Below are 12,383 nucleotides of genomic sequence, written 5' to 3'. Positions count from 1 at the left end.
CTGTGCTCTAAGCCCTGTTCCTTGTCCTTGCCGCCTGGGTCCTTTACAGCCCTGAGCTCTCTGTACCCCGAACCCCAGGCTGGCAGGGCAGGATGGCCAGTGGCCCAGGCTAGTGCTGAGGGGAGATGCGGGAAGAGATGAAGCTGGGTGGGCAGGACTGCACCTGGAGCGCTTCTGAAGCCGTGTTGTTTCCCTGTGTGCCAGGACAGTGTCTGTGTCTGTTACCAGTGGGATGGCGTTCTGTGGCCTCATTGGCCACCCTCTGAGGCACGAGTACACAGGTACAAGCACGTGTGTGCGGTGTGGGAAACTGGCGTGAGCTGTTGGGAAGAGGAAGACAGGCTGGGGAGAGTGCCTGTCCAACAACCAGCCAGGAATGGCCCAGGCAGCACCAGTCCTGGGCTGGGGTGGGACACTGGGCTCCACAGCTGGTTGTTCCCCTGGGATCTGCTTAACCCACTGTGGGGCTGCGGGTGTCGGATGTAGGGCAGCCGTTGGTCTGGAAGGGCACTGTGGAGCTGGTGGCACAGGTACATCACTGTGTGCTCTTTCTTCATCTCTCTGGCAGTCATTGGCCAGAAGGTGAACTTGGCAGCCCGGATGATGATGAGCTACTCTGGGCTGGTGACCTGTGATACCACAACCTGTGCCAGCTCTGGGCTGCCCTCTTGCTACTTCAAGGAGCTGCCGGAGAGAAAGATGAAAGGCTTCAAACATCCTGTCACTGTCTATCAATATGTGGGGATCACCACCAACAGGTGAGTGTCCTCTTGAGAAGTCTGGATGAGGGGATGGTGGCATCAAGGGTCCAGCTTGGCCAGCATAGAGGAGTTCTGCAGAGAGAGCAGAAGCCGCTCTCCATTCACTGTGGATGAGACGGTCAGAAGCCCTGGTGTAGGAGGCTTTTTACCTCTCTTCCCTGCTGTTTCCTCTTGCTGGGAGAGTGGGAGTGAAACCACAGGAATGGGGAAGGTTTTGTTTTGGTAGACACAACCTGGCTTTCAGGCTCTGTCCAAATGGCTTTCAAACTGTGCTTTCCGTGCTGTGCTCGCTCTACCACATGCCCTGGTAATGCTGACCCAAGAAGGTTTTGTCCTAGCTGCTCTTGAGTGGGAAGCTTTGGGCCAGTCTGGTTCCCATGGATAAAGGTGGACCCTCAGGACATTCTTCATCATGTCTTCCTCCTCAAACCTGGGCTCTTCCTCTGGGCCAGGATTTGACCTTCTTTTTGGATGATGGTTTGAATGTTAGTCTCTGAAAATACAGGAAGACTTAAGCCAGAGGTGCCAGGTGCTTGGAATCCCAGCCCATTGGGTCCTTGTTTCCAAGACTCTCGGTTTTTCCTGGCCAACGCAGTAAAGATATCTGCTAACCAGCAGCTCACTCTTGCTTCTTTCACATGTCTCTGGGTCTGGCCTCTGTTGACGGACTCTCAATATATTCTCTTGTCCTGGTGTGGCTGTTGGGTTTCTTAATGCTTAAAGCTCTCTCAGCATGCCAGCTTGAACTTTGGTGGGGGGGAGCATGCAGGGGATAACATGCTGCTCGAAAGAAAAACAGGTACCCTGAGGAGCACATCCAGCCCCTCCATGCCAGGCTGCTTCTTGATGTCCCTTGGCTTCTAACCAGCTAACTGACTTGTACTTTCTTTTTCCCCTGCTCCTAGCATATTTGGCATGGCTCTTGCCATGAAGATGCCAGAGAACGCCTCCTTGCTGGGTATGTGGAGAATGCCTTGCTCTTCTGAACCCCAGTTTCTTCCCCTCAGTAACATGTATTGGGAACGGAAAAGGTTTTGCTGGGGATAATGTTGCCTGCAGAGGCCCTGAGGAAGTGCTGGCTCTCTCAGTGCCTACTTAGTTGATATCTTTGGGGTGGGAAGCAGGGTGAGGCGCTCGGTGATCCCAGGCAGGCTCCAGACCTGATAGGAAGGTTTGTTTCAAGCTGCTCACACCCTGGGGGCTAAACCAGTCCCACATCCTTGGGATCAGGAAAGAGATTTCCTTCTGCTAGACTGATGGGGAGTTTTGGTGGTTGGTTCTCCCCCTTGTACTCCTCAGAGGTGCTTTCTTGGCAGCATCTGCTTGTAAACATGGAAAAGTCAAGCATCACGGACGCCTTTAATCACTCAGTGTCTTGCTGGATGTTTTGGGCCCTGTCATGGGTTAACCCCGGTAGGGAACTCAGCCCCACACGGCTGCTCACTCCCCACAGTGGGATGGGGAAGAGAATTGGAAGGGTAAAAGTGAGCCCACTGGATACGGACAGCTTAATAGGTAAAGCAGCTGCTGTGCATCCATGACAGGCAAAATCAGGCATTCTTTCACTGCCTCCTGGTGGCAGGCAGGTGTCCAGCCATTCCCAGGAAAGCAGAGCTTCAACATGTGTATCAAGGACTTGGGAAGACAAACACAGGAACTCGTAATGTGCCCCCTTCCTCCTCCTTTTCCCCAGCTTTTCTTGCGAAGCACAGCATCATATGCAATGAAATAAGCCAGCTGGGGTCTGCTGTTGCAGCTGTGCCCCATCCCAACTTCTTGTGCACCCCCAGCCTGCTTTTGCTGGCAGGGTGGCATGAGAAATAGAAAATGCCTTGATGCTGTGCAAGCCCTCTTCAGCAAGAACTAAAACACGGTTGTGTATCAACACTGATGTGCTCTGTGGCCAGTCGTGCAGCCAGGAGAAGATGTTCTAAGTCTGTTTGGGACACAGCTGCCTGAAGCAACTCAGATCATCCCTTCCAGCCTTGTACTGGATCCCTGAGGGGGGATTTGCATGGGGCTGTCTGAATCTCTGTGGGACAGGGCATCCGCTACCACTCTGAGGAAGGCAGAGGTGCAAAAGCTGGGACAAGAGGGTTGGAAGGCAGCAGGGGTATCGTAGGCTGCCAGATGTGGTAGTGGGAGGGAAGCTGTGGTGGAGGGTACCAGCCAAAGGGACGGCTCTTTGCTTTCTAGCATGCCCCAGCAGCTCATTTTCTTGTTTGTCTTCACAGGTCGGAAGAAGGAGATTGACCTCTTTGTCAACTGCTTGGAAGCCTCTAACCGTTTTGGACAAAGACACATACTGGCATTTGAGGGCGCAAGGGGCGCTGGGAAGAGCCAATTACTTAATCACCTGTCCCAGTTAGGCCAGTCTGCTGGCTGCAGGTACAGGGTTTTGTCCTGTAGTTTTGGGACACTGCTTCTTTCCATCCCTAAGAGCCATGGAACGCTCCAGCCCCTTGGCCAGTGTGCCTTGGCCTTGGACTGAAGCCTCCTCAAAAAGCCTCATGGAGGCATTCCATAGTTATCTCCTGCGTGCTCTGCTCCTACCCCTGTCTCTTTGGGGTGTTGGAGGTGCTTCTTGACCTGTGGTGTTTCCTCCTTCACAAATAGAAGGAAAAAGCCCAAACTCGGTGCTTTGCATTGGATTCCAGATGCAACATATAGCAGGGTGGCCTGTCTCAGAAGCCCTGCTTGCCCCCTGACTGTTTCCCAGAAGGAATACTGGGCCAGAAAAGCCTCTCTGTGGCTGAGAGGCAGACTGCTAAGGTCTGGAGCCCAAAGGCAAACTCCACTTGCTCCATGATCACCTCTTAGCTCTGCAAGTCCCTCTGCAGTAGGGAGGTAGGGAGACATGGACCAGCGCTGCAGAAACCAGAAGGGGTCTGGACCTAGCTCTCCCAGTGGCTTGGCAGCAACTGCCTCTCTGTGCCCTTTCTCTTACAAGGAGTGAAACTCCCGGTACCACTTTGAAGTGGGAGGCTGAAGAGTTCCCCCTAAAGGCAACTCCAGCTCTTTTGTCTTAGAAGACTTGGGCCGTTGGGGATCTCAGTGCCTTTTGCTTTTGCATGGCAGGGTATTTGGCATGGAACTGCTAGAGGTCAACGTGAGGCAGTCCTTCTCTGCCATGCGTATTCTGATGGCCAGGGTGATGGGCCTCCATGAGTGTGAATCGTGCAGTGCCAGGGAGCACGTGCTACGGACAAATCTCAACGGGATAATCGAAGAGAGCAACTACTGCCTCCTCAATGACATCTTCCTTGTCAAGGTGAGAGCGAGAGGCCTCTCTGACCCTGGAGAAGGCTTTCTCCTGAGCCCTTCTGGTTCTTCAGCAGTCTTCTAAGGCTGCTGGAGTGCCTTAGCTCAGGGGGAGGGATTGCAGGGGGTCACAGCACATGTTTCCCATTCCTGGCCCCGGGGGCTGCCTGTATGTGGTGACTTAATGTCCCGCGCTGCATCTGGCAGTGCCTGGTGCCTTGTTCGGCATTCTGGAAGCAGCACTGGAATGAGGCTGGGTCTGACCTTGTGCTGAGGTCATTGCTGTGTGAGTGGTCTGCTCCAGCCAGCCCAAGATCCCACAGTCAGAGAACCAGCTCTTCAGCCCACCGCCAAGATGCAGCTCTGCCTGAGCCTCTGCTTTAGGCTCTAGTTGAAGTCCCACTGTGGCCTCTTGCACCCGTGCTGGGGAGAGGGAAGGTGCTGAGGCAGAGCAGGGAGGGTTTGCTCTGCCATCTTGCTTGGTGGGTAGGTGTAGCGAGCCCTGGAGACATGTTTCTCCCTGACTTTGCTTTTCTGTCTAGTTTCCCATTTCAGACAAGGTTCGCCAAATGCATGAAATGCAAAGGAAAGAGGAATTGCATTCAACCTGGGCAAAAGTGCTAGAGAAGGTGAGCATTTCTCCTTTTCTCCTTCTGGGTCAGAGGAGGAAAACAACCCTGCTGGCTCTGGGCTCTGCGCCACAGCAGTGTGAGTGGGTGGGAGGACCTGGTCCTTGCCCTCTAGGGCCTGAGAAACCCCCCATGTTCTCTCCATAGCCCGACAAGCATACTAGTAACTTTCCTCCCTTAAAGCGTTCCCTGGAGGAGAGAGAATTCTGCGTTCCCTTGCCCAAGCTCCCTCCTTCTGCAGGGCAGGTGATGTTAAGCATGACCTGAAAATCTCAAAGAAATTAGGCATTGGGAAGCTTCCAAGCACGGAGTTGGTTGGGGTGAGACTTGAGAGCATCCTCTCAAGAGACAGAGGCAAAATCTCCTTCCCTGTAAGACACTTGAGAATCCACTGGATTCCCCTCAGAACAACTCTTTTTTTTCCAGACCATTGACAGAAATGCCATATTTGTCATCGACAATGCCCATTTCATTGACCCCGCCTCCTGGAGTATCATGGCACCTCTGCTCTGGAACATCTCTGTCTTCATGGTCATGAGCTTATGTCCCGGCTTTGCAAGAACCGAGAGCTTTCACAAAGCCACAGCAAACAACCTGATGTCCCATAAAATCATCTGCTTTCAACTAGAGAAGCTGAAACCTTCAGCTGTGGTGCAGAAGCTCTGCCAGGACCTTGGAGTGGTCAGCATCCCTAGGGCTTTAGTGAGGTAAGTTGGAGCAGGGGAGCTCCCTGGACACAAAGCATAGGAGCTGCCAACCCTTTGCTGTTTCACAAGGAGGAAGGGAGGAAGACCCCCAAGGCCAAGCATATCTGGGGTGTGAAAAGGGCTTGGTCTAAGTGGCCAGGCTGTGTGGCAGATTCCCTGGGGCAGAGGTCTGCCCTGCTGCCAGAGAGCACCTAAGCTCCTGAGGAGAGGAAAGGCAGGGCTTGCTGCTCTGTGCTTTGGGCACTGTCTGCAAGTCTTTCCCCAGGGACTTCAGCAAAGGCTGGAGGTTCAGGGGGGCCAAAAACCACATGCCAGCAGGAGGACCTCCCTTTCAGAAGTGAGGTGTAGCTGTGACAAAGATGCTGGCTCCCCAGCTATGCCTGAGTGGCTTGCTACCCACCTCAACTGTTTTTCCTTTTAGGGTGGCGAGTCACTGGAACATGTTGTCCAAAGATGTGGTGAATGCTCCACCCCTGGGAGGGTTCAAGGTCGGGTTGGACAGAGCCTTGGGCGACATGGTCTAGTGTGAGGTGTCCTTGCCCATGGGAGGGGGTTGGAACTAGATGATCCTAAGGTCCTTTCCAAACCAACCCATTCTATGATTCTACTTCTCTTGTGCTGATCACTGCTGGATCTGTTCCTGCCCAGGTTCCTGGTCCAAAGAAGCTTGGGGATCCCGTATTACTTGGAGGAGCTGGTGCACTTCCTTCGTTGCAACGACATGCTCTTGTTCCGCACCAAGAAGTGGGGTGAAAAAGCAGAGGACAGCTGGGAGAACCTGAACAGTAAGAACCTTTGCCACTGACTAATGAGTTGCTGTGTTGCATTCCCTACAGCACAAACTTGCCCCTTCATTGCCCCATGGATTAGGGGCAGAGTAAGATCTTGCAGCAGATCATGCAGAACTTGGCCTGGCAGAGGCACGGGCTTCTGTGTGCCTTGTTGTCAGGACAGCCAAAGCAGTGGCTCACAAGTTGTGGCTTGGAGGGGCCTCAGTTCTTGGGGCTAAACCTCAGGGGAAATGGTTCTGGACCACGTAGGTTGTGGTCGTGAGACGTTCTCATGAGCACAGAACTTATGTTGGCCAAATGCTAGCTTAACTGAGAACAAACTCCAGCTTGAGGTGAGGGCCAGGAGCGGGAAACTTCCAGTGAAAACTATTTTGCTCTGCTCAGAGAGCATGTTCAGCACCCGCAGGTCAGTGCACCTGTACTGTGTGGTGTGAAGGGGCCTTGGACTATTTCAGGTGAACTTGGAAACATTTTCAGGCTGCAGGTCACTTTGCAAATTGCCTCATTCCTTCTCTCTTGCTCCACCTAGCTTTTGCAGTCTTGGAGTCATCCCTCACAGCAAGCTCAAGGTCCAGAGCAGGGGCTGCGGCCATGATCTGCATTGTAAGGCCAGGCGTGAACCTGGACAGCACCATGCTGCCCAGTAACTTGAAAGGTGAGGGGCAGAGAGCCACTCTGCTGGCTCTTGGCTGTGCCGCAGGGGCTGGAGGGAGGCTGGGCATCACTGTGCTGCAGAGTCACCCTCTCAGCTTTGGGGCTGTCCTTGGAAAAGGTGGCTCTGCTCCAACCAGCAACAGTCCTGGCATTGTGGGCAACCATTTTTCCTTCCTGTGTGTGGAGCAGCTTGAGCCTGCTGGTTGCTTTCCAGCAGCAGGTAGAAGAGGAAAAGTTGTTGATGCAACACTAAAATGACTCCCTTTTCTCACAGAAGCAAATCTTCTACTGGGACAAAAATTTGACTTGCCTCTGACTCACCTTTGAACACAGCTTCTATCTTGCTACTTTCTTTTTGAGTTCCCCAGCTAACAGTGGTTTCATGGCATGTTGTGGTGGTTTAAGCCCAGCCACGCATCTCACACTGTCACTCCCCCCCACCCCCCCACCCCCCCTCCCGGAGGGATGGGGAGGAGAATGGAAAGAATGTAACTCCAATGGGTTGAGATAAGAACAGTTCAGTAACTAAGGTATAACACAAACCACTACTGCTACCACCAATAATAATAATGATAAGGGAAATAACAAGGGAAGAGAATACAACCGCTCACCACCTGCCAACCGATACCCAGTCCGACCAAGCAGTGATCTAACCCTTCCTGGTAACTGCCCCCAGTTTACATCCTGGGCATGATGTGCTGTGGTATGGAATACCTCTTTGGCTAGTCTGGGTCAGCTGTCCTGTCTCTGCTTCCTCCTGGCTTCCCCTCCTCCCTGGCAGAGCATGAGACTCAGAAGATCCTTGGTCAGACTAAACATTACTTAGCAACAACTAAAAACATCGGTGTTACAAGCGTTGTTCCGAGGCTAAAGTCAAAAACACAGCAGTGCACCAGCTACTAAGAAGGAGAAAAATGACTGCTACTGCTGAACCCAAGACACACGTAATTAAAAAAAATAAACCACTTTCCTGTGGATTTTCATGGAAGTTCACCTGTAGCCAGGGGAACTGTCAATGACTGTTGAATGTCCCTCCTGTCTGTCAGTAGCCATTTGTATGAACCTTGAAGAAACATTCCTGCTCTTAAGTTGTTTTGCCCAAAGCAACCCAAGAAGAAAAGTCAAAGAAAAGAAGAGTAAGGTCTGGCTGAGTTGAGACAACCTTTCTCGGGAGCTCTGAGTTCACCTCTGAGGTGGTGAAAGTTGTCTGTTCCCTGCTTGCAGGGCTGGCAAAAACCTAGTCCAGGTTTGGCAGGGCACATTGTGGGACGCATGTACCTGCTGGATCCTGCCCTATCCCAGTGGGGGAGTGTGTCTGTTGAGTGTCTCACTTTTTCCCAGGCCCTGTGAACTGCAAATCCAGTAGGAGCGGAGCCATTGTGCAGACACCTGTCCTGGGCTGCAATTGCCCAGAAGTGGCCAGTGTAGGGCCAAAGCCTATCCTGTTCATGCGTCGAATCTTTGCAGTGCCTCCAGCCTCAGTGTGGGGAAGAGGTAGGACTGAGACGTGTGGCTTCTCCTTGACAGAGATTGTGCTGGCTCAGCTGGACGAGATCACCCCACTGGAGCAGACTGTTTTGAAGTTTGCAGCCATCATCGGGCCGGTGTTCACTACCCAGCTGCTGTCATACATTCTTCCGATTAGAATGAGGCACAAGATGACTACCTTGTTGGACAGTCTAGTGAGTGACAACATCCTCAAGTGGACGGAGAGCACTGAGGAGCCAGAAGACGTCCAAGATCCTAGCAAGGAGCCAGCCACCCCTCCGCAGGCAGAGATTGGTAAGTGGTAGCAGTGGGGTGGACAAGGAGCTCCCAGATGGGCTCCTAAGGGCGTGGCGTGATTCCCTTCCTGTGAGGGCTGGCATGGCTGTTGGGGATGGGTTTGTCAAAGCTGTTACAAGTCAGTCTGAAAGCACACTAGGTTTGCACTGGAGGGAAGTTCCCACCAGCTGTCCCAAATGCCTCTGCTCCCCTGAATCCAAGTGCTGCTCGTAGCGCAGGCATGGGACGAGTGGAATCCCTGACATCCTCTCCCAGCCACCTGCAGCATCCAGACAAAAGATGCCCTCCAGAATGGCCCAGGGTCTTCAGCAAGCTTTTATTGGGCTTTGATTACCCTGTGATGCAGGGTTCCTGCTCAGGAGGCTGGTGGCTGCCATGCCAAGAGCGGGGAGAAAGTGCTGGCTGGGGCTTGCTTTGGCTGGCAACAACATCCCCAGCTCCTGCCTGGACCAGTGCAGCTGAGAACTGCATCCCCAAGGCTGTGCTAGCATCAGCCCTTTCACCCCATGCTGCAGGGCTTGGCGTGCAGCAGCACTGTTGCTATTCAGGATGTGCACCGAGGCATGACTGGCTCCCCATCTGGCCACAGCTTGGGCTCATACAAAGGCCCTTTGCCTTGCAGGTGTGGAGACCTCCCCCCCAAGCAAGCAGAGTGTGGGGTGTCCATTTGGTGTGCTGATGTTCCATAAGCCGCTGCTGCGGGAGGCTGCCTACGAGCTGTGGGTCCAGAAACAGCGGGTCACCCTGCACTCCAAGTGTGCTGCCTTCCTGGAGCGGTATGCACACAAATGCCAGAGCTGCGGCCAAGGGGACTTTATTGTCTTCCACCGCTTCGCTGTCAGCAGCACCCAGGACAAAGGGAGCTGTAAGGACTTTGATGATGGGGATGACCCACACACCTGGAAGGCCTTGGTGCTGGCTGGAAAACAGCTGAAGAAGGAGAGGTTTTACATCTCTGCAGGTATGCTGTGCACCATGCTCTGTAATTTGGGCCCTCCGGGAGCCCAGGGATTGGTGCTGGGGGTCGAGTGGGAGTAGATCTGCTAGGAACGAGCCCAGCAGGAGTGGACACCCACTGCAGACTTTCCTCAGTGTGTTAGCACCTTGCAAGGATCCTTGCAGGCCTACTGGGAGAGGGAGAGCAACTCTTATCCCAGGATACATGTGGGAGGTGTCCCTGGTTTTCTTTCAAGGTATTACAGATACTCAGGAGGAGCAGGAGCAGCAGCAGCAGCAAGCTTTTGTGGAAGAGGATTTTGGGTGAGCAGACAAGGTTCTGATTCTTTTTGAAGCGAGTGAGTTCAGGGTGTGCAGAGGAGACAAAGAAAATGCTGGCTTTTGGCTGTCAGCTGTGACTCTAGCTTAGCGAAGAGGCTTTCCGTGGGGTGGGAGCTGAGAGGAGATGGCTGTGGAGATGAGTGAGTGCTTAAGGACGCCCACGGCTCAGTGTCAAAGAAGCCCTCGCTTTCCAGTTCCTGCAGAGTAGTACTGCAAAATCTACAGGGAAAAAGCCACCACAAGGGCTCAGGTGGTTTGCCTGTGGGAGGTGACAGAAAGCCTAGCTTCTTCCTTACTCCCTCCTCCCAAAGGACTTGTATGACTAGTACCTGTCTGTGGCTTCCTGCTCTGCTTTGCACAAAGGGCTTTTGATGTTGTCTCTGGGAAGGAAGACCACTCTAGATGATACCCTTGTATTCTTTGCTCTCTTCTTCCCCTGGGCACTGTCCTCTGGGTAGTGCGACTGACAGAGAGGACAACAATGCGCTCTCATGTGACTGCAAAGGCATCGTGGAGTCAGTGCTTGTGCCATTGGTTCACCACTACACAACACTGGGCAATGCTGCCAGAGCCTTTTACTATCTTCTGGAGACTGCAGCTGCCTACCTGCATGTCTCCAACTACTACATGGTGAGTCGCCCTGCTTGCAGTGTGTCCTGCCTGGCTCTGGGAAGGACAAGTTTGCGTTGCACTAGGACACGACTTTGTGGGTCCTTGGAAGGAAGATGTTGAGCTCTGAGCCTCACTTCTTCCTTTGGTTTGCCTCTTGTGTGGGAAGAGGCATTGGGTGCTGTGCCCTTAGCATGAGGGGCATTAGCAGGGAGGAGGCCTGAACGATCCGTGGTGCCTGTGCTCTGAGGCACACAGTCAAAAACATGACTGTTTGTGCAGGTATCACCAGGGGAAGAAACAGACCCTCTGAAGACAGATGCCAGAGGCAATGGGGGAGGACAAGGGTAGCCATGGGCTCTGCACTAATCTCACCTGCTCTCCGTGTGCTTTCACAAAGGCCCTCAGGAAGCTGAGCGAAGCAGATATCCTGAGGAACTCTCTAAAGAGTAAAGCGAATGTGATATCCCGCTTTGAAGATGCCACCTTCTTCAGCCTCAAAGGGGAGGTAAAGGCGCGGTCTGGAGGGATCTCCTGAGTGATGGAGCTGGATGCCTTCCCCAGATGCAGTGGACAGGAGAGCTCTGGCTTCTCTGGCCACTGGCAGATCCCTGCAGTCTCTTGGGCATCTAGTCCACATTGCGATGTTTCCCTTTTCCTGTGCAGGTCTGCTATGGTGTGGGACGCACAGAGCTGGCAAAGAAAATGATCAGAAAGGCTTTGAGCCTGCTTGGAAGGCCATTTCCCCGGAACCGCGCTGAAGACTTTGTCAGGTCGCAGGTTGAAAAATTGCAGTGTGCCGCTTATGTTGCCAGAAGAGCATCTTCCCTTCCACAGAAGGCCCAGTAAGAAACACGACCAAGAACCCGGGGGAGAAAGAGTTATTTCCTACCTGGTCACAGGCATATGGGCACAGACCTGACGAGGCTTGAGGCCACACAGAGCAATGTGAGGGTAGAACAGGGAACGATAAAGTTCCTCTCTCCCTCCCTCCCTCTGAGGCCCTTGGAACAAAGCATACCTTAGGGTATCAAAGCAGCTTGCAGCCAGGGATGTGTCTGCTGGCACGAGTTGTGGCAGTGGATTGGTGCTGGCTGGGAAGAGAGAGCTGTACTGAAAAGGGGTGGGGGGGCTGGAGGCAGGACCAGGGCATGGAGAAGGAGCAGTAAGAGGAGCTTGGCCCCCCTGGTGCTGTCAGGCCAACATCCTCTCTAGCGGCCAGCTTCCCACTGTGGTACTTGTTGTTTGCCCCTTTCCCTTCTGGCAGCTCCCCCTCCATCAGCTCTATTTCCTCCAAGGAAGTGTAACGGTCTTGTCTGGCACCCGTTTTGCCCCCTGGCCCTGTCTGACCCAGCTCATAGGCTCTAGCCTGTAGAGCTAAAGCCTCTGGGCCTAGCAGTTTCTCTTGCTTGGCAGGAAGAAGAAGCTCGCCTGGCTGCTGCGGCAGAGCCGCTGTCTTTCCTTACTGGAGCACCTCTTCAGGCTGGAGGGCACTTCTGCTGGATGGAGGCTGTCCTGCCTGGCAGCGCGCATGAGGGCCAGCACAGACAGGGCAGTGGACTTGTATCTGTCAGCAGCCTGCACGAGCTATGATGCTGGCTTGGAAATGATCATATAGTTCATTACCACCATCTATCTTACATTTGGAGAAAGACGGTACTCTCCAAATATTTGTAGTACCGTAAGAAGCAATACATACAAATTATTAAATATTCATGTGTCCCTTCGCATTCAGATTAAATCCTTTTATTGTTACAGGATCTGTAAATATCTCCCAGGACACAGAAGGGAAAGGACAGGAGAAGCAGGCAGTTACTTGGGAGTATTTGCTGGGCTTGGTTGGTTTTTGTTGCGTCCCTAATGAAGAGTCCATCCCCAGCATCCCTATAGCCCCCGTTCAGATACTGG

General features: G+C 53.2%; 1 protein-coding gene across 1 annotated transcript in view; it reads left to right on the top strand.

Annotated features, from left to right (window-relative positions):
• LOC133274725 (adenylate cyclase type 10-like) overlaps positions 1–12,093 on the top strand; it is a 28,277-nt gene extending 16,184 nt beyond the window's left edge. The window contains exons 12-27 of the mRNA XM_061464278.1: positions 205–281; positions 569–758; positions 1,667–1,719; positions 2,996–3,149; positions 3,840–4,032; positions 4,565–4,651; positions 5,078–5,358; positions 6,007–6,143; positions 6,679–6,804; positions 8,331–8,585; positions 9,211–9,549; positions 9,782–9,848; positions 10,325–10,496; positions 10,876–10,983; positions 11,142–11,320; positions 11,892–12,093. Of these exons, the coding sequence (XP_061320262.1) occupies positions 205–281; positions 569–758; positions 1,667–1,719; positions 2,996–3,149; positions 3,840–4,032; positions 4,565–4,651; positions 5,078–5,358; positions 6,007–6,143; positions 6,679–6,804; positions 8,331–8,585; positions 9,211–9,549; positions 9,782–9,848; positions 10,325–10,496; positions 10,876–10,983; positions 11,142–11,320; positions 11,892–12,093 (2,620 nt within the window). The remainder of the gene's footprint in view (positions 1–204; positions 282–568; positions 759–1,666; positions 1,720–2,995; positions 3,150–3,839; positions 4,033–4,564; positions 4,652–5,077; positions 5,359–6,006; positions 6,144–6,678; positions 6,805–8,330; positions 8,586–9,210; positions 9,550–9,781; positions 9,849–10,324; positions 10,497–10,875; positions 10,984–11,141; positions 11,321–11,891) is intronic.
• Positions 12,094–12,383: the final 290 nt, after the last annotated feature.

Source organism: Pezoporus flaviventris, unplaced genomic scaffold (genome assembly GCF_033815535.1).
Source record: "Pezoporus flaviventris isolate CSIRO_AGI_PZ_B2104156 unplaced genomic scaffold, CSIRO_AGI_Pfla_v1 ptg000002l, whole genome shotgun sequence".
Classification (NCBI taxonomy): Eukaryota; Metazoa; Chordata; class Aves; order Psittaciformes; family Psittacidae; genus Pezoporus; species Pezoporus flaviventris.
Note: the sequence above shows the minus strand (reverse complement) of the source record. Positions and strands in the feature narration are given on the sequence as shown.